Source organism: Anguilla rostrata, chromosome 9 (assembly GCF_018555375.3).
Source record: "Anguilla rostrata isolate EN2019 chromosome 9, ASM1855537v3, whole genome shotgun sequence".
In the NCBI taxonomy this organism is placed as follows: Eukaryota; Metazoa; Chordata; class Actinopteri; order Anguilliformes; family Anguillidae; genus Anguilla; species Anguilla rostrata.
This window is the reverse complement of record NC_057941.1, coordinates 29,467,976-29,489,883: the sequence shown is the minus strand read 5'-3', so window position 1 is coordinate 29,489,883 and position 21,908 is coordinate 29,467,976. Positions and strand designations below refer to the sequence as shown.

At 45.7% G+C, this 21,908-nt stretch overlaps 1 protein-coding gene across 1 annotated transcript in view; it reads right to left on the bottom strand.

Moving 5' to 3' along the window:
* Nucleotides 1–742: 742 nt before the first annotated feature.
* LOC135262333 (NHS-like protein 2) overlaps nucleotides 743–21,908 on the bottom strand; it is a 36,288-nt gene continuing 15,122 nt past the window's right edge. Inside the window, exons 2-7 of the mRNA XM_064349316.1 lie at nucleotides 15,228–15,380; nucleotides 12,611–12,738; nucleotides 11,803–11,974; nucleotides 7,693–9,774; nucleotides 5,630–5,732; nucleotides 743–3,939 (exon numbers count right to left, since the gene is read on the bottom strand). Coding sequence (XP_064205386.1) covers nucleotides 3,648–3,939; nucleotides 5,630–5,732; nucleotides 7,693–9,774; nucleotides 11,803–11,974; nucleotides 12,611–12,738; nucleotides 15,228–15,380 — 2,930 coding nt within the window. The 3' untranslated portion in view covers nucleotides 743–3,647. The remainder of the gene's footprint in view (nucleotides 3,940–5,629; nucleotides 5,733–7,692; nucleotides 9,775–11,802; nucleotides 11,975–12,610; nucleotides 12,739–15,227; nucleotides 15,381–21,908) is intronic.

Below are 21,908 nucleotides of genomic sequence, written 5' to 3'. Positions count from 1 at the left end.
TTTTGGCCATGAACTGCTTCACTGAAGCCCATTTTATTGTTTGCAGCAAAAGCATTCTGAAATTACTGCAAAGAGCAATCAACCCGTCAAAACCTTATTTCACAAGTAACTGTAAAACCACTACTCAAATAACCCTTTACAAGATCGATGGCATATCATGAATACTGAATTACAGTACAAGGTACTCAAATAATAAAAGAAGAGTACTTGTACATATTGATAGTGTGGTTTTTCACTCTTTCCGTGTTCCTTTCAAATGATATGCGGCACACTTGCTTCATCCTACCTCATTTTTATTCAGGATGTAATCATGTCTTTTATTTGTACCAAAGCTTCAATGGCTCATTGAAAAATTTAAGCAACTGAGTGTTTAAATGATGGCTGAAGTTCAGCATTTTGAAGCCTTTTTAGAGTAGTGTAAAATGAGACTGAAATTTGTGGGAAAACAAAAAAAATGAGCTTGTAGTTTTGCTCAGTAGGTTCTTTCCACCAGTTCCAGGGTGTAAGAAAAACTGTAAAACCAACAGCTTGTGGTGAAGATAACCATGGTACCAGTGTCTGCTGTAACGCTTTAACTGTAGTTGAATACATTTTGTTTACAGTATGTGTTTATATGTTTGTACATGCCTGTATGTGCATATATGAAAGCTCATATGTGCACATTTGAGTTTAAGTGATTATATGCATACAGGGGTATTTTAAGTATTAATCTCTCCACAAAACAAAAGCCAGCAAGTGAGAATTAAGCAGGAAAAATAATTTATTTTAACGACATAATTTCATTACATCGGCAAGACATACAATAGCTCCTTATAGGTTGTGAGCTGTGTTGGGCTTTGAATTCTCTGGCCTGTCTGCTTAACTTTAACATTCTGTGTAAACTCATCTCTGGTTGTATTTCCCCATTTACAATTTTTTTTAGTCTTCTTGCACATGGCACCCTCTAAAACAGATGCCAGTGGTCCTTGACTGTGACCTACACCCTCTAAAACAGACTCCTGTAAGCTGTACCCTCTAAAACAGACTACTGTTTATCATTAACTTTATCATTAACAATTAACAATAACAAGATACGAATGTGTAGTCTTGCTATCTTCTCAACTTCTCCCAAACGTTTGCCAGTATATTAAAGGCTTTTGAACAAAATGCCAACATGTTTCCTTCAACAAGAATAGCCTGAACCCAGGAAACAGACCCTAGATACTGGGTATAATGGGGCTGCTCCTCCCTGTGTCTGTTCCATCCATAAAGCTGTACCTACACAAACATCTCTGCAGGGGCCTCAGAAAAGGCCATGGTTAACAGGAGAGCAGATATGGTCTGAACAGTATAAAATCAATATTAACAGTAAAACACCCACCAACAACTCCTAAGGAAGTAGAATATTCAGGCATTATAAACCAGAGTTACAAGGCAAACAAACACTGCTTTTAGTTTAATTTGCTAAATATTTTGAGCAAAAGCCACACACTGCTTCACGTACTATACTTTGACTCAGCTTCTAATTCTGAATATATGAATATGAGCTGTTGGGCTACTTGTAAAAAAAAAAAAACTTCATATTAGGATATTATAAGTTCCAGAGTGGAGGCTGGAGAGCAGTCCTCTGGAGAGAGAGTACACGCGTGTTGCACACGTGTGTTGTACGCGTGTGTTGAACACGCCTCTGGAGGGAGAGTCCGTGGGCAGAGGCAGACTCTGCAGCACCGGGGCATTTGATTTTGGAACTGAGGGCAGAAGAGTACAGTGAGTCCCTTTCACACACCGGGTCAGGGGGTTCCATACCCCTGAACATACTTCCCACGTGCTGAAGGACATGCCCAGGTCTTAGGTTCCTGTCAAAGATATTCTATTTACAGTACTAAGCAGATATTCTGCTCTGTAGTCTTGTTGTCCTCCATACTGCTGTGTCTATGAAGTAGCGTTGGATAGCGGGAGGTCTCACTGAAGTCTTGGTCTATGGCCACTTTCATGAACATCCGAAGAGAGATGGCAATATAACTCTTCATCAAAGTTCAAAACAGAGGGGTGACTATCTGTTCACTCAGTGTCTCTGTTGTGCTTTGTGACCATGGTTTTGAGAAAGGTACTAGATGAATAAAAAATAATTTTTAATATAATTATATTAAAAAAATCATTTACAACCCTTATTTTAGTTTTTTCTTGCAATTTGGATTTCCAAATATATTTGTAGTACAGTTCCAGCTTGGCAATATTCATTTGATTGACATCAACTGGAGAGAGCACAAACTCCCCCTTTTGGCTCAGAGTGCTGGAGTCTTTGTATTAGGGGTGCATCCTTCACCCACAGTGGGCACGGAGCCCACTGACAGGGCCGGTAGGTATTGACTGGAGCTGAGCGAAACCTTCCCCGCGTGGGTGACAGGAATGCCCAGTGTAAACCGGCGGCCACTAAATCACGCGCTAAATTTCAGACTACGGGGGCCGTCGCATCGAGAACGAGGGCTTTCACTGGACAGAGCACCCGACTGCCCCTGGAAATAAAGCTGGTCCTTTATTGATCAGCTCGATACCATCCTGAGAGAATCGGTCCACACACTAAAACTTTTATGGTCACCTGAGAGTAAAAAAAACAAACACCTGAGCATCTAAGAACAAATTACAATCACAACTACATTCCATCAGGGCAACGCTGTCACATGACTGTCAGGGCATCACTGTCACGTGAAGACCAACCATAGCCCCTCCCCTTCCTGCAGAGTTTCAGCAGAAGAGTCAGGGACATCCTTCTGAGTCAATTCACCCAATGACAGTGTAGAGCTCCACTGCATCACAGCAGGGCTGCTCTGTGAGTTATCCATCTGCACTCCCCTATCAGTGCCATTCAAGGTTTTCCTTCAATTATAGCTGCCCTTTATTATTTATGAAGTTATTGATTAATAACTGCGGTGGGGGAAATTCAGTCAAATCCTGGTCAGGATCTGGATCTTTTGAACATCTGAAAAAAAGCTTTCATCTCCCTTCAGTGTATCCCTGTATGAAATGTGTGTCACCTGTACCCAGGTCAGTGTTCCAGTATCAGTGCTTGCTGTGAATTCCAATTTAGGAGCTGTGTTCCAATTCACCTACACTGTGTTCTGACTCAGGAGCCCACTGTTCTGATTCAGGAGCCCTGTGTTCTGATTCAGCAGCCCTGTGTTCTGATTCAGGAGCCCGCTGTTCTGATTCAGGAGCCTGCTGTTCTGATTCAGGAGCCCACTGTTCTGATTCAGGAGCCCATTGTTCTGATTCAGGAGGCCACTGTTCTGATTCAGGAGGCCAGTGCTCTGATTCAGGAGCCTGCTGTTCTGATTCAGGAGCCCATTGCCCTGATTCAGGAACCCTGTGTTCCGATCTCTGATTTGAGCTGATGCTGACCCCCCTCCCTTTAAGCTGACCACAGACCCAGTTAGTTCTGCCCCCTCACCCTGAGCCAACTCACTCAGAGAGCTAGGAAAAGCACGATCAAGAGGCTTTTTTTTTTAAAGAAAGTAAAAACAATTTGAAAACATACACTCTTTGAGACAGAAGATCTTTACATTAAAAAAACCTCATGAGAACATTGAAGCTGACGGCCACAGCACCACCATCAAGCACGGCCACACAGAGCGCGGGGGAAGGAGAGGCCCGGTGGGGTCATGGGGGGGTCAGTGCTGCTGGGGCGGTCTGTGGCAGCTCGCCGGCTCCGGGTAGGGTGGCGGGCCGTCGGGGGCCCGACGGGCCAGCGGGTTGGTGCTCTGTAGCATCTCGGCGGCGGACGGTCGGCCCGTCGGCCCGTTCCGCCCGTTCCTCTTCTGCAGCATGGCCATGAAGGTGTCGTTGCGGGCACTGGACCTGGGCGCCACGCCCGTCGCCTCTGCCTTCCCCGGCGACGCCAGGCTCTGCCGGCTGCCGAACAGGTCCAACGGCTCTTTGCGGCCCAGAACCTTCCGTTTCGACCTGCGAAGGACGAGAGATTCATCGGGGGGGCCGGCGTTTCTTTGGTGACAGCAACATTAAAATGAGTGCATCTGATCAAGACAAACATAATATATGATATCGCCTTTTGTAACTGCATAACAGACCTGTGCATGTAATCTGCATTTATACTAAAGTAATAATTCTTCAGTGTTTTTTTAATGTAGTGGTGTGTTTGTAATTTGTGCTGTTTAATACCTGCTGTTAGAAGGTATTCAACTATAAAATATGGTGTGTTACATGAAAAGTCAGATAATTGATTACAACGAAAAGTCAAAACAGCAGCCCGGTGGTGGGATGAACTGCCCACAGCGGCCAGGGCAGCAGAATCATAGGCCATCATCCTGCACTGAAAGACTAAAAACTTCAGACTGCATCTTGGCTCCCTTCCTCTGTCCACCCCCAAGCACCCTTCTTTTATGTAATTAAATTATTGTTATGGATTGCTGTGGCATGGTTTATGGATTTAAAAGGATGTTGGGTGCATGAATGCATGATTTGTATTGCTGTTGTAGGCCGACACAAGTTGTTTAGTACTTTAATAATGTTGTGCTTGCTGTTTGCCAAGACCGGCACTGACACTGACACAACTCGCTTGTGTTCTCTTTCACTATCAGTCACTCTGGATTAGAGTATCTGTTAATTTAATGTCATGTGAGGCAGCATAACTACAGTAAAACATCTTTAAAGGCTGGCTTCGCATTACCAAACACTGTTGTTAGTAGGGCTTTTTGGCGGCCATAGTTATAAGTTTGGCTCCTGTGCCTCCCATCACATGCTGTTTTTGAATAGTCATGTTCAAACTGTCATGTTTGTTAACTCAAAGTCGGAAAGTAGAAATCAGTAATTTGAAAGTCATTTCAGATTTTTCAGATCACCACTTCATTATCATTGTGCACTGTACAGTTCCATTCTACAGGAGGTAGACATTCAAAGGAAGTCGTATGATCGGATGTACAGGGGTTGGATATGCTGAACTGTACAGTCAAAGTATTTTAGTTCATTAAAATGACATTCAGTTGAATGCCTTCAGTGCTTTTCTCTCTCAAATGACCTACAGGGGGAGCGGGTGAGCTTAAAATTGGGGCTGAACTGAATGGGATTTTGCATTATGCTTCTATAAAAATTTTAACAAAAAGTTTGTATATTTGTAAACTAATTACAAATACTGCACTATAAATACTGTACCTCTGAATGAGGCAGCACTGTACCTGATACAGTAAATACTGTATCCGTGCATGAGGCAGCACTGTACCTGATACAGTAGATAGTGTATCGGTGAATGAGGCAGCACTGTACCTGATACAGTAAATACTGTATCCGTGCATGAGGCAGCACTGTACCTGATACAGTAGATAGTGTATCCGTGAATGAGGCAGCACTGTACCTGATACAGTAAATACTGTATCCGTGCATGAGGCAGCACTGTACCTGATACAGTAGATAGTGTATCCGTGAATGAGGCAGCACTGTACCTGATACAGTAAATACTGTATCCGTGCATGAGGCAGCACTGTACCTGATGCAGTAGACACCGTATATGTGAATGAGGCAGCACTGTACCTGATACAGTAGATAGTGTATCGGTGAATGAGCCAGCACTGTACGTGATACAGTAGATAGTGTATCAGTGAATGAGGCAGCGCAGTACCTGATACTGTAAATACCTTACCTGTGAATTATGGTGAAGAGGTCTTCTGTGCTGTGTAATGCGGAATTGCTCACAAACACGTCATCATAGTCCTCCTCTGGACCATCCTGTGAAAGTTCTATTCCTAAAATAGAGAATTAGAATGAAAATACAATAATAATAATAATAATAATAATAATAATAATAATAATAATAGGACTACACATTATTAATATGAAACATTTCCAGTGCCTCACAACAAAAGGCAGGGCTACACCAGGACTACCTGTGAGTGACCTACATACGTCTGTCACAGAAACACAAAGTGCGCATGTTACAGCTCCAGTGAATGAAGGAGTGCACCTAAGAGGCGAATGTGAACCATGGTGCAGTCCTGGTTCAGCACAAGCAGACTGAAGAGTGGTGTAATGCTTCTGGTCTATTTTTATTTTGACATATGCATTTATGTTTGTACACATACATTTGCTCTAAAACACTGGGTGTATGATTTCAAATAAAGCTGTTTTTTTCTATTGTACTGCAGGCTATCTTCCAGCACTAGTGCATTCTCAGTGCCGGTCCCAAGCTCGGATAAATGGGAGAGTTGCGTCAGGAAGGGCATCCGGCGTAAAACATATGCCAAATCAAATATGCGGATCGGATGATTCGCTGTGGCGACCCCTAACGGGAACAGCCGAAAGAGAGAGAGAGAGAGAGAGAGAGAGAGAGAGAGAGAGAGAGAGAGAGAGAGAGAGAGCGGCTATCTTCCAGCACAACACAATAACAAAAGAGCTCAGTGTCACGGTGAGGATCTACCACAAACACTGTGGTCAGCGTTGCCTGTTCTTTCTCAGAGAAAGTACCCGTCGAGCTTCAGATTAGTCACGAGAAGTTGCTATGATGACGCCATATGTGAATTTGCATATTTGAGTCATATCCTTGCGCTAATTTGCATATACATCCACTGCTCATTACATTCCCATGGCAATCAGTCTGATTTAAATGTTTGCAGACAAATGCAAACAAGACAGAAGTAGTGTGTACCGCTTAAAGTGTGGGCTAGCTATCTGCCAATGATAATGTTGCCATTAAGATTTTCAATAAATTTAGCAGTTACTGGTGCCATGAACAAGCAGACAGGCGTGAGTAAAAACTTTCGGTTACGGCTGTTCGGTGAGAAAAGCAGCCACAGCTAGTTAGAGCATGCAGGAGTCGGCCCTAGACCCCCCATTATCTTTACCTCAATTCCAAACAATATAATCTAAATACATAAATATGTATGGTTAATGGTTGCCAATTACCTCTGCTAGATCATTTTTAACAATGAAAGTGTCATTTGCTTGTGATAAAGATGTGATTTATAAATACAAATCCAGTATAATGAAGGCATGGGGGCATAAATCATTTTTACCTGTGAAATTTTTATCTCTAGATTAAAATGACACATGGTTTTTACTTAACAGATTATTGGTATTTATGTATTGAACTTATATTCTCAATTATTTTTCATTTTTTATCTTATGTCAAATAAACCAGGTAAAAGCACATAAGGCAAATACAGACGATGAACAAAAAAATAGAAACACAAAACAAGAAGTAAATTTACACTGGTTTAGTCACACAGTGTCATTCTTCGTTTACTAAAAGTTTCAAAATGGGTCAGTGTGACCCAAAACCAAACACAAGAGTTGACAAGTATCACTATCTGTTCACAGCCCTCCCATCCAGGACCCATTACATTATAAAAACAAAACAAAATCATTCATTATTTCAGAATTCATGCCCAGAAATAATGACTCAAGACTGTCAAACAAATGTGTCTTATTTCCATCGGAGGACCTTGCGCCTAAAAGCGAAACACACAGAGCCGCTTGTTGCACTGTTTCAGTGTGGCAGTTACTCACCCCAGTGCGTGCAAGAAGTGTGCCTCCAGCATCAATTTTGATTAATGTCAGTTTGAAAATAGCAGACCCACCTAAACTCCAATAATGAGGCACTAAATATGTCAGTCGGTGGCGAGTCATCGTAAGTCACGGTGAGCCAATGTGAAAATAACCCTCATTTTCATTCGCTATGCGGAACACGCCGCGCTTCACTTTTCTCACCTGCCTCGGCGCAAGTCAGAGGCGCTTTCACCTGCGGCCGGTCCCCGGCCGGGACTCTCTCCGCCTGGGCTGGGTCCTGCTGGGTCAGCGCGCCGTCGGCTTTGGCCGGTCGCTCCGCGCTGACGCCGCCGCCGCGGACGCCGTTGACGGGCAGGAGGAGGATGCTGGGCTTCCTGGGCACGGGTGGGGGTACCTTGTTCTGCTTCCTGTCCAGCTCAGCCAGACAGGAAATGGTAATCCGGCTGGGCAGCGTCCTGCTTTTTCCACGTGTCTCTGGGTTGCCGGGGGAGGAGGGACGCTCTGCTTCCTGCTGGGGGTCGGGTGATTGCGGCTGCTGGGCGCACTCTTGGGCCCCCCCAGGGCTGGGCGGGGAAGGGGCTGGACCCTTTTTGGACTTCCGCTTCCTCAGCACTTTGTATATGTTACCCAGGGGCAGCCCACAGTCCGCGGCTGTGGCGGGAGATGCGGCCGGGGGTTCAGAGGAGGGGGCGGGGTTCAGCATCAGGCTCAGGGGCCGTTTGGGCTGAGGACGGGGCTGGTCTTTGGGCGAGGTAGGTGGGGACTCCGACAAGGGGGCGGGGTTCAGCACCAGGCTGAGGGGTCGTTTGGGCAGGGCGGGCTTCGCTGCGATTGGAGGCTTGGGCTTGGGGTTTGGGGTTCTGACGGGGCTGTGGACTCGGTCCTGGTCCTGCTCCTCCGGGATGACCTGGGAGCCGCCCTCCACGCCGGCCTCGGGTTCGGGGAGGCCGACGGAGCGCAGGCGCACGCTCCGCAGGTCGGTCTCGGTCACCAGGGGCAACGCCACCAGGCCGGGGCTCAGCTTCTGCGGCAGCAGCATGGTGGCGGCGGCGGAGGAGTCGGAGTGGCGGCGGGCGCCCGCAGACTTGGGGCGGCCAGAGGGCGGGTCCGGGCGCGAGGTGGCGGGCACCTCGCAGGACAGCCTCACGCGGGCGGCCCTCTCTCGCGCCGACGCCGGCGTCAGGGACGACTTCCTCTCCGGGACCTTGGGTCGCAGCCTGCAGCCCAGAGGGGAGGGGCCCAGGATGGCGGAGGTGGGCACGGTGGGGGTGGGCGTGTCCGACAGGCTGGAGTAGCCGCTGGACGGGGACATCAGCCGAAGGGGTTTGACGGGGGAAACTGTGAACTCGGGCGAGAGCTGGGAGGGGCTGTTTTGGGAGGAGGAGGGTACGGGGGAGGGCAGGGATTCAGAGCTGCCGTCCGTGTTTGCCATCTCCCCAGTTGCCGGGACCTCCACTGTGCTGGAGCTGGATGAGGACCTGTGATGACTGCTGTATTTCGATTGGCTGGGAAGGGAAGATTCAGTCCTACTGGCTGCAGCGGTCCCCACCCTGGAAAGGGGCGTGTCTGGCAGGCTGGGGCGTGGCCTAGAGCTGAGGATAACGTCCGGTGGGACGGAGCTGCACAGGTCCCTGGGGAGACACAGGCTCCTGGGGCGCGTGTGGCCTTTGGCTTGCGCCGTCTCGCCCCCCCCGGTCTTGCCCAGAGACACGCTGCGCACCGGGGGGAGGGGCTTCTTCTTCAGCTTCCTCAGCGAGATGCTGCGGGAGCACTCCCGCCCCGGCCCGGCCGGCGCCATCGGTGTCGCCGCCCTGGTGGCCGTGCTGACCGGGCTGCTGCCGTGCTCAGAGCCGCTGCTGGGGTACGACAGGGCCTGGTCCTCCCCCTCCGGCGCCCCCCCACTGACGCGGCGCCCCGGGGAGAAGGAGCCGGAGTCGGCGGGGATGGAGAAGGAGCGCTCGCGGTAGTGGCCGCCGTCGGACCGCGGGGCCCGCCCCTCCGCTCTGACCTGCGGGATCGCCATGGTGATGGGGTCCGGGCTCAGCAGGTAGGGGCTGAAGGAGTTGTCCCAGTTGGGGCAGAAGGTGGAGCCCCGGGGCCCGTTCCAGGAGGAGCACATCAGCGCCATGTTCTCCATCATCTCCGAGCTGCCGCTGGAGGACTGCGGCTCGCCGTGGGCCAGATCGCTGTACGTCTTCCGCAGTGGCAAACACCCACCGGCAGGCTCTGGACACAGCGCTAAAAACCTGGGCTGAGAGGCACCCTTAATCTGGACACCCTCACCTGAGAGATACACAGAGCCAGACATTAGTCCATCTTAGGATAAAGGTTTGTCTGCACTTTCATATTCCCCAAAAAATAGTACATTTAAAAAAAAAGTTTTTTTGACATAATACAAGCATCTTGGATGACAAAAACATGTTGCAGTGAAAATATATTTTTATTTATTTTATATTATTTAATTCATTTTTATTGAACGTCACTTGAAGTGTAGGTTTCATCATAGTATGGTCCTTGAGAATACGACCAGGGACACATGTCCCCTGTAGTGGCCAGAGATTAATTTCTACAGTCCCCCAATTTGTCCCATTGCTTTTGCTCCCCTAATGAGGGGTTGTGTGTAAAAAGGGTTGTAACAGGGTTGTAATTGCTATACGGATCAACAGACATGCATACGCTCAAATTAAATCAGACAGTCTGCATTTTAACCTCATATTGACAGTTCTGTTTCAAACTCAATGTGCTGGAGTACAGAGCCAAAAAAAAACTAAAATTTTGTCACTCACGATTCTTTTGCATTTAACTGTATATTATAAAATATGCCAATTACTGCAGAACATATTTGAATATAACCAAGAGAATTTATTACCAAACATGACAATATTAGCATGTGCTGGAAAACATATTTGGATTGCCTTATATACAAATGTTCATCTCATATATTTTATTATGTTTATATGGCAACATTTTTTGTTGGGTAAGGGAACTGTTTTTACATGGGTGCTCACAATGTTGTTCACAACCTGCCAATTGTCAAAGCTGAGAAAGGTTGCTGCAACACATCATACACTACAGGGCCAAAAGTACACCTGACATACAACACCTCATCCAAAATTAAGGGCATTAATGTGGAGTTGGTCCACCGTTTGCTGCTATAACCCTCTTCTGTGGGGCGACATAGCTCAGGAGGTAAGAGCAGTTGTCTGGCAGTCGGAGGGTTGCCGGTTCGATCCCCCGCCCTGGGTGTGTCGAAGTGTCCCTAACCCCTAAGACACCTAATCCCTAATTGCTCCCAATGAGCTGATTGGTACCTTGCATGGCAGCCTTTCACTGTTGGTGTGTGAGTGTGTGTGTGTGAATGGGTGAATGAGAGGTATCAATTGTAAAGCGCTTTGGATAAAAGCGCTATATAAATGCAGTCCATTTACCATTTACCATTCTGGGAAGGCCTTATATTAGATGCTTGAGCATTGCTGCAGGGATTTATTTCCATTCAGCCAGACAATTATTGAAACTGGCTAAGAAACAAAATAGTCAGTGCAGGAATCATTGTAAGATTAACATTGGCAATATAAGCAGGTTGCTGGTATGGTGACTATGCTTGATATGAACAGCAGTTCTAGGTAAAGTTGTTCTCCTCATAAGATCATTGCGCACTGAGAATTAGATCATATTAGCAAACAGCTATGCAATATTTCATTCAGTAACTTCTGGTTTCCCTGCTGAGTGAATGAAATATGTAGTATCTGCATGCCTTCATTACAAAAAAAGGCATGCAGATTTCATTTGAAATGTCACAATTAATATAGGACAAACATTCTTTAAAAAGGAGGAAAAACAAGTGAAACATAAGGGAGTAAAAATGGGCATTTCTATTTTCTCTCTCAGCCCTCGCCTGGCGAAGGAAGAGCAGAGAGTTGCCACGGAAACTGCTACCTGTTCGTCAGCATCAGTGGGCGGAGAAAAAAATGGCATTTTCTGGACCCCCAAGATGCTACTGGGGGGGGGGGCACAGAGGAGGATGCATGAATGAGAAAGAGGGAGAAAAGAATGATAAGCACACAGAGAGAAGAGAGAGACCGATAGAGAGAGAGAACGAGAGAGAAATGAAAGAAAGCGGACTTGCAGGATAAAGGGGATTCATAAGCAAATTAAAAAACAAAGCAAAACCAGTTGAACAGAAAATGGGAGAGATATGCAGAATGGCACAGTCAGAGGCCGGGCATAACCGGCCTGCGTACTCGACCGCAGTCAGACCTGGCCTAGCCGGAGGGGCAGGCAGCCGTGGTGAGGGAGGTGAGCAGGCCATACCTGTGGCGTCTGTGAACACCAGGTGGGCTCGGGTGAAGGGTCTGAGGAGCCAGCGAGGTTTCTCCGGGATGGGGGGGCCCACCCGGGGGTGTTCCGCACAGCTGCCGGACGAGTCGTGACCCAAAACCCCTACCGACGCAGTCTGATCCACACACCCCTGCTCAGATATTACCTGTAGCAAGTCATGCACATGACAACAGTATATTAAAACTGGACATAAAGGATATAAAGGGACAATACAACTATGAAAGTATGACTGTTTTTTATTTTACTTTATCCATAGTCTTATGATGTCATTATCAAGCTCAGACACCACAGTGGTTTAGTTAGCTCTTGTTTATCCTCCTGAATCCCAGAAGAAAAAAAACATGACATTGTTTTATCTTTACTGAATGTCCCTTGTATTGTAGATCTCAGCATAGTAGAATATATGATTTTTGAGATTAAGACCAGAGACCCATGTCCCCTAGAGTGGACAAAAATGAATTGCTGGGACTTTGGAGGATATGTGATGACGACTGTGCACCTTATTGTTTAATAAGAACGTGCACTTGAACTTTAACTGGCACTACCCATTGTACTGAGCCTCTGCCATGGGTAGGTATACATACAAATGGCATTTCTTCATTCTTCCCAGTCAGTTACGGTTCTATCACAATGACAATAATGCGAATACGTATGAGCAAAGTTACAGGGGACAGTTCATCTTTAATGATAGTGGTTGATCGTTTGTCACGCGTAATCCGAGCAGGGTTCAGTAATTGCTAGATGGGCGGGGTAAGGAGGAAGAGGAAGGAGGAGCCGTTACCAGGCAGCCTGGGTCTGGCCCTTCCTCGGGGAAGGTGGCGGTGCGATCCCGACTTTGCGGGGTTCCCTCTGAGCTTTGGGAGCGCGGGCGCTGCGCCTCTGTGTCGTCGTTAAGCTGCTCGCCAAACTCTTCTCGTGCCAAAAAGAAGAAAAGATAAAAGAAAAAAACCGCGTTCCTTAGCATTACCTCACTCTCCATCCCCCCTCCCCCCCAGTGTGGCAACAGATAAATGTATCAAAATAAACTAATTCAACCTATTATTAAAGTGCGATATCCCTTTAATAATAGGCTAACTGACACACGGATAGGCGAATCACACATTAAGATTACAGAGCACAAGCTAATGAAGTGCACAGAGATAGAAAGGGGGAATGCAGAGGCTTTATTTAAATAAATCACGACTTGGTAGGAAAGAGACTATGATGTATTTTGAGTATTCTGAAAATGCAGAAAAAACTCTTCTTTCATAAGTACCATGATACCAACTGTAATATTTTTCCAAATTCATAAAATACAAACTACAAAATACTTGTTCAAATCTTAAATACAGTTATTCAAATACATGAAATTGAAATAATGTCCATCCCAGCATAGAGGACTGTCATTCCTGCTTTGTATAAAGTACTCACCCCCTTCCCACACAATCAGAATCATAGAATATGATTGTATGCTGTAGCATTGCGATTTGCCTTCCCTGGACCTGGCCCAAAGCATGAAAACAGCCCCAGACCAAAGGGTGTCCAGATACTTTGGGTCATATCTGGACTCTAATACCTCTAATACCCTTCTGCCCCAAGCCACCCCATACCCAGCCCTTTCACCCCAGGACACGTCTCAGAGACGTCCCCCTGAAAGACCACACCATATAGGCAAGCACACAATAACACACGTTTCACACCATTTAAAAGCTATTTTTCACTGCAGAGAAACCAAACTGAACTTCCCTCTATCAAGACTCAAAGCTCCCCTTCAGCACAGAATTACAGTGGAAACCCATTTAATCCTATTTTAATTGCTATCCCCCATGTAATAAGATAATTTTTTTTCTAGTGGGGCGGGGGGGTAATTAAAATGAGGTATATCGTAAACCAGCAGGCTAATTAAAATGACTCCGGAGCTGTGAATGAGGACTCACAACGGGGGCTGTCCACAGCAGGATTGTGTGCTGACAACTGAAAATATAGGACTAGGATATAGACCATTTGCACACTATACAAAGAGCATTTAAGCAGAGATAATAGCACACAGGGTTTAGTACAGGCAAGCTTTGGGTAAGCCAGAAGGCTGTTCATTTTATATGTTTATATTCGTCGTGATACAGATCATGCTGCTCTCTCGCCCCAGAACTGCAGGAGAGAACTCCCACCTGTGCCCTAAACCAGCAATAATAAGAAGAGTTTACTGCTTCAGCCCCTCAAACTCTACTGCATTCTCTCAGAGGTGAAGACTGTTTCTGTGCCATTCTGATGGGTTTACTCCAGGGCCAAACACATGGATGAATCACCTAACCAGGGAGATATTTACCCTTTAAGGTATAAGAACACAAATATGTGATTAGAATGTACTAGACTTAACATTCTAATGTCAGTGTGACAATAATAACAATAATTGCTGAAAGCAATGGAGGTCTAGAACACTGACTTAGAAAACATTCCAAAAAAACTGACTTTTAAAAAGGTTACTAAGGGTTACTGAGGAATCAAGAACTGAAGGTCACGTTAGTGTTCTAGGGGGACTTCTGTGCATTAGCTGACACCAGCTAGCAATACCACTGGTGAGAGGTGAACAAAAGTGCAGCAAATGGTGGACATTTTATATCACAGATGATAAAACGTATAGCACTTCCTACTCGCTCTCACTCTCCTACTGTCTTTCTCTCCAAGCCCCCTGCACACAGGCACGCACACAGGCACAAAAGCAAATATGAACGCACAACATACACAGAAGCAGCAGAAGGACAGACATCATCAGCTCTGGCTAGACTGGTCTCATCCAAAAGGTAAAACCATATTACCGCACTCAAGCAGCCCACGTACATTAAACATGCCTATTTTATTTCGCCAATAGCTAACAATCACCATGGCGGGAAAGAGGGAGATAAAGAGAAGGAGTGTGAAATAAAGGGGGACAGAGGGAGGGAGTGAGAGAGAGAGAAAGAAAGAAACGGGGGGGGGGCAGGCAGCTTAGACACTGAGGTATTTATTAGAGTTGCACCTTCACCTGCTCTGTACATTTGTAAATGAATCAACAGATAAACATATTCAGCGTGAATAATTAGAGCAGCTGGTGCTACTCCAGCTCCAGCAGCAACATGAATAACATTCATAGAGAAGGATGGACACAGCGCTCACTGCAGGGTGTGAAACATTTAACAGGAAACCACATTACACCCCCCTACAACCCCAAAATGATCTTAGCATTCTGGGTTCATTAATATGAGACATATGAAACAGTAACAATACAGCAGACACACAAATCAAATCCACACACAAAACTCACTGGAAATGAGCCAGTTTGAAAAATAAAGAATGAATAACCGCACAAACCCCTGAATAGCCTAGGGAAAACCACCCAATGGCCCCCAGTCCCCCCCCCCAACCTTCCCATCCCCTCCTACCTTGTAGCAGTCTCTGCAGATTGAGCTGTGCTTCCCAATGCAGCTCCTGCACACACTCCGGCCTACTCCACGAGCCCAACACGTTCACATGCTGTTGCCATGACGATCGAAAGTGGCCCGTTCTCTTGCTCTCAGAGTCCAAGTTGGTGGTAGCTGATGGGAGAGAGAGAGAGAGAGAGAGAGAGAGAGAGAGATTGAGAGAGAGAGAGGGCGGGGGGGAATAAATAAATATTATTTCTGGTATTTACATAACTAAGGCAAGCGATATCCATTAAGTATCACGTCACTTTAGGGGAGGTACAGTGCACTTCACATATGGTTTATTATTACAGTATCTCTGACAACCTCTGGCAAAGCGCATTGCACAAGCACATTCATTGTAATTGTAGCTGGTATTAGATCTATTTATGAGCTTGTGACGCACATTTACCAGGCGTTCTGGCATTGCGTGGGTGGGGTCAACATGCTCCTTTGTCTTGTCAGAGGAAGTTTGGGTCATGTGACTCTATGGATAACAGTCAGACTAAGTGAGATGGTGGACACCCTACACATTAACACAACTGCAACCAAGACCCACCAAGCTTTTACTTCCTCCCCAGGAACTGTGTGACGACAGCGCTGCCTTTTGGTGAAGTGCATTGCAGGAGAACACGCAAATTTTGGTCAAATAGAAGATTTTGGTTAATTACGGTGAAAGTAGACAAGCAGGTCAGAGGTGCCACCTCTTGCATCCCCACAAGCATGGACAGTGTGTTCCAAACAAGTACAGGTTTCATAGTCCCGTGAATTAAACTACTCAGGTATCACACCACTTTTCTACCTATAAAGTTTTTTTGGCTGTGAGTGTGAAATTAGAAATTAAGGGAGAAACCGGTTTCCTGTGAGATTTAAGACTGGGCAAGAAAAAAAAACTCCAGCTATACTTAAAGAAGAGAGAAAGAAATGAGTTTTTTATTGTTTAAACCAGTGTCCTTTGCTTGTCTTAATGGCCTTCTAGATGCAGGCTATAAATCAAGTGATCAATCAAATTATGCTAGGCTGCAGGTGGCGTTAGGCCAATGAGATCTAACTGATATAACAAATGCCTGCCTTAAAAAGTTTGGTTTAAATAGTTCAAGTTCAGGGACAGTCCCATCCTCCCCCACAGCCTGCCATCCCACCCCACCCCGGATCCTCCACCCACAGATGGTTTCACACAACTGGACCTGAACTGAGTAGATAGACTGGAAACTCAGCCATGCTGGTCCCCTATGAATCCCACACCCTCGAGCCGGCAAGAGGACGATGAGCTCCGCCTACTGAGCCTGGCTCCTCCCACGGTTTCTTCCTATAGGCCACCTCGGGAGTCCTCCCTTGTCTCTCTTGAATTTGGCTTACTGGCTGGGGTATGCTGTGAGGTGTACCGTGTCAATTTCTGGTAAAATGCTCTATATAAATACATTGTGATTGACTGATGATATGACAGTATGCTATAAAAATAAACAGCTGATAAACAGGCAGGGGCAGAAACAACAGGTGACAAGAAGTAAGTTAATCAGAAGTAAAAGCAGCAGCTTGGCTTGCAATGACACTTCAGTCACTCCAATACTGGCAATATCCAGACAAAAAAAAAAGAATTCACAGAAGCGAGGGAAACAAAAACTTGCTCTTCAAACCCACTGCTAGATATAATTTAAATATTTATTCATATTTATCATTTGGCTGTCAGTGCTATTCTCCTGTAAATAAAACAGCATTCATTTGTTTTTTATAGTATGAGTGACGTTTTGTGTATCAGGTCTCAAATTCTTCATGGTCGATCGTATACTGCAGAAAAATGTATCCAATAGTAATGGCCAGTAAATTATGTAACAGCACTACAGGCTATATTTTAAGAGATTTTCAACCAACGTCCTTCTTCTGTAAAACAAAGGGGAGCTATCCCTAGAGAGCAGTAGAGAGAAACAGCAGGGAGCAATGAAGTGATTCAGATAAGAAACAGAATCGGTGAAGTGTTCAGCTGTGTCATGGGTGGGGCCTTCATACAGAACGCATTCATCAAAATAAGCAGCCTAACTGCTAAAACACCCCCCCCCCCCCCACACACACACACAGCGCAGTAATTTTCTTTTGTTTTACAGCAGCTTGATGCATAAAATAAACCCGCATGTGTTTCTGCTGCAGTGTCTATCACAGCACTGTTCCTGCCCACAGCCAGGACTGGCCAATCAGCAGAGGTTGTCAAAAATCCACCCACGATTCTCAGTGCCTAGTTCCAGTTAACTACAGTAGCAGCAGGGTTGTTACGGGGCTGAAGCACAGGCTTCAATACTGCGGCTCTAGATCAGGCAGATGAGAATCCTACAGCTGGCTTCTGGTTCTAGTCGTGGCTAATATAACAGGGTTAAGACCAAAACATCGGTCCAAAGCAGACATGAACTAGTCAATCAAGCAAACGGAGCTGTTCAGTGACAGTTTGGTAGCAATGCATTGATATGTCACCCTATTTTATTAGTTCTGCCAGTGGATTAGTTTTTTGTCACTGGGGATTTAAAAAGTTTTTTCCTATAACTAGGCGCTCCCTTTACGATCCATCCTCAAAACTGCTGTTTATGTCAAAGTTTTACCACAGCAGAGGTTCTCAGAACTGACGAAACATATCACTGGTTTCATAACAGAATTTCAACATTTTCAACGTTGTTTCAGCACAGCACACACTTCCTGTTGTGCAACAAAAGTAGAGACAGACCCTCTCTTTCTGGATAGCTGGAACAGGTGAAAACCACAATTAATCAGCACCACAAGGGCGAGTTTGCAGCAGCTACTCACTAAGGTCCTCTGAAGCAAATGTGCCCCTGATCATCTGAGCAGGTATTTCATAGACCAGTGCAGACCTAGAGCATTCGGTTTGAAGAGGACTGAAGAGAGAGAGAGATCAGAGTTTCACTTGCACTGACACTGGTTATAATATGGTCAGATAAGGGCACTTATCAGACTGTATCATTCAGTAAACAAGAACGACAGGAAGGTGAAAGCTTCTTAAATCATCTCTTCTGTAAAAGGGTGCGGTCATTGTGAGAGGCACATTTACACACGGAAAAGTGCACAATCTGCCCTCCAGTGATCTCGGATGACAACTCATGCGGTGCAGGCCGATGACACTGTCAGCCTGCCACCCAGAAAGGCTGGTTTCACTGTGGCCTAGGCTTCCTTACTCTCTCCAGTTCCCTGTCTTCACTGAAACTTGGACCACCCCATACAACACTGCAACCCCTGAAGGTCTATCTACTGCTTATTCCTTCCCCACAACCCCTTCTTCTAATGTTTCTTTCCCATCACTGGAGTCATTTATGTGTCTGTCTGTTGCCTCTGCTGCTTCTACACCAGGGGTGTCCAATCTTGTCTGGAAAGTGCCGGTGTGGGTGCTGGTTTTTGTTTTAGCCCTGCAGTAAGACACCTGATTCTACTTATTGACGTCTTCATTGAAGACCACAATTAGTTAATTAGTTGAATCTGGTGTCATAGTGCTGAGCTAAAACCTGCACCCACACCCACACTGCCCTTCATTCTACACTGTTCTTCTCTCTGCCATCTGCACTTGACATTCTCCCCTTCAAGCCCCTTAATCTACATGGACCACACTGCAGAATGGAAATAGAGAAAATCCAACACCTCTGCTGACCTGCGTACCTACTAAGCTCTCCTCTATGCCTTCTCCTCTCATGTAAAATAAGCCTGTCTCCTTTCTCAAAACCCAAAATTCTAAGATCGGTATAATATCATTCTGACTTCATTATCCTCTGACGTACTTCTTTTTCATTCTCTCAACTTATGACTGTTCATATCTCTGAACTGCTGACGTCGCACTGTCTAACCACCTGTGCTCTGGACCCCATCCCCTGACCTCTTCTCCAGACAGTCTCTCACCCAGCATACTTCTGTTAATTGACTCTATGATCAATAAATCACTTCCAACAGGCTGTGATCCACTGGACCCGACTGCCATCCAGAATTATTGGCAGGTCCCTGCGCCACTTGTAGTATCTAACCAATTCTCTAACTTCCTTTCACAGACCAACCACATTGAGCCCTTCCAGTCTGACTTCAGGGCTGGTGACTCCACTAAGACTGCCCTCCATACCATCACAGAAGCAGCACTTCAATCAGCTAGAGTGTCTTCCATCTGCTCTGTCCTAATCCTCTTTGGCATTCACTCTCAGAAATAAAGGTTCAGTGGAGGTACGTTTTTGTTCTTTGAGGAAAAAAGTTCCCAAATATACCCTGAAGGTACAATAACATCCTGTTTGGGCACTAATAAGAAAGAGGTACACATGAATTTTGCATTGCCGGGTTGGGGTATGATTTTATGTACCTATAACCAGCTTCACTAACTCCTACTCCCATCCCGACTACACTCGAGATCTCGGGTACAACTCTAAATTGGATTGAATCCTAGATCTTTGGAGGGTGCTTTAGGCTTTGGGTTTGTGTGGGAGACTTATCTTGTGCCCATAACCTTCATATGAGTGTCAACCAAGGTTTCATACCCCTCCTCTTTCCTCCTTTACATGCAATCTCTTCCATGCATAATGGTTCCTCATGTCACTTCTATGATGATGACATTCAACATTTTCCTCTCCTTTCCTTCTTCCAACCCAAAGGTCTCATTATGCATCGCAGCTTGCTGAATGACATCTTGTGGCAGATAGCAGACTATCACCAAAAGCTGAACCTGGGTACACAATATGTCCTTCTCTCTCTGAATACGAAGCAAATATGGAATTGTATACCTCCACTATCAGGTTCTGATTAAATAGTTTGATGTGAGCTGGATGCAGGAGTTCAACTGACTGACACTACCAGCATTATCAAAAGTTCGCTGAACCATGCAAGGCCCCAGAACTCATGCCAAAATTCAGCTTTTTTATTTATAAGTTGTAACATCTCTCAAACCACTCCCTGACATCTCATACATTTGTTATTGAAGGAGGTTGTGAAAGAGCTACTGCTACTTCTGCTAAATCCAGGGCATGGCAGGATGGGAGGGCACCGTGTGGTCTGTTCGTGATCTTGACAACATTGTGCGTGTCATATCTCACTGAGGACACGGGAAAGCACAAACGCCAAACTGTTTTTGAGCAAAGACGAGTTTTTCAGGCATCCCGAGAAAAGGCTAACTGCACCTCCTCCCCCCTATGGTATACAGATTGATTTTCAGCTGTTTCAAATCTTTCATAGTTCATTCTGGAATATTTGTAAATTCTGCACTGTGTATATGTTTTGGTTGCCCATGTTGTTCACACTACCCACTTCTGCTAAAGGTCACACCCTGTAGGCGGTGCACACAAATGAGCCTTTTCGGACCGACGCTTTGGCCACAGTGGAATCACCGCAGCCACAATGCATCATTGCATCTTGACGTTTAAACATGCTGCACTAAACTCTGAAGTGAATGTTCTAGAATCAGCTGATTTAATAGCTCTGCATTTGGTCACCATGGCAACCAGGTCTATAACCAGGATCTGGATCCGTGCCCAGAGGAAGATGGAGAACAGCACCCTGAGCTGGGGCAGAGGTGCCCAGACACATGCACCAGCCAAAGGAAACATGGGAGATGCTCACTGAAAACACTGCAGTTGCTGCTTGTTTTTTTATAATGTAATTATATAAATAGAGGGTACAGTATAGATTGACTGGGAACCAAGTGCCAGACAGCCCTGGGTAATACTGTATATTCCATTCCGACAACCACCTAAAAAAGCAACACTTGTTGCCTACAGTTCTTGTAAGCAGAAACACATTCCAAAGCGCAACCACAAAAATTTTCCTTACATCACACATTCAATTTCTAATAATGATGTTACAACCCCTCCAGCAAATGGAGCATTGTGTACAATCAAACACAATCAGCTATATCTTATATCTTATATATATCTTATATAAGATGATGTGCCAAAATTGATTTATTGATTGATCTATTACAGGGGTCTGCATTTATGGTCCTGGAGAGCCACAGGCTCTGCTGGTCTTCCTTGTTATTCTGCACTGAAATAATCAATTAGAGCAGTTGATTACACAGGTAATTCACTTCACCTGGTCACTTGGGTCAGAATTGGGTTCTCATTTTAAGGTGAAAACAAAAACCAGCAGAGCTTATGGCTCTCCATGACCAGGGTAGCAGACCCCTGATCTAGTCCATTCAATGTTTTGGAAATAGGTGTGTTGCAGGAAAGTAACTTTTTGGTCCACTAGCCCCAGTGGCTGATGGATCCCAAAATTCACCAACCAATTTCGCTGTTTTACCAGACAATAAGATATTCAGAATAAAACAGGACCTCCAAGAGATGGGTGGTTAACCAGCCACTTGAGGGGACAAGATTACCAGTCACAGATTGAATTGAATTTACCAGCATTTGGCTGGTGGTTGGTGTTAATTTCTTGCCGCGCTTACAACACAGCTATTACCGGAATATTTCTAGAAGAGAAATAAAAATGACCTTTACCTGTCGCCTGTGTGCAGCCTGTCAGCCTGTCTGTCTATCTGTCCGTCAGGTCGCCTCTGTGGAACCAGTGTGAACCCCGTGTGTGTGCACCGTGTGTGCACTGTGCTCAGTTCTGACTGTGACTGGTTACTGCCTCAACGCCGGCATGCTCTGCATGCAAAACTGGCCACACCCCCCGAGAGGAACCCCTAGAGAACCC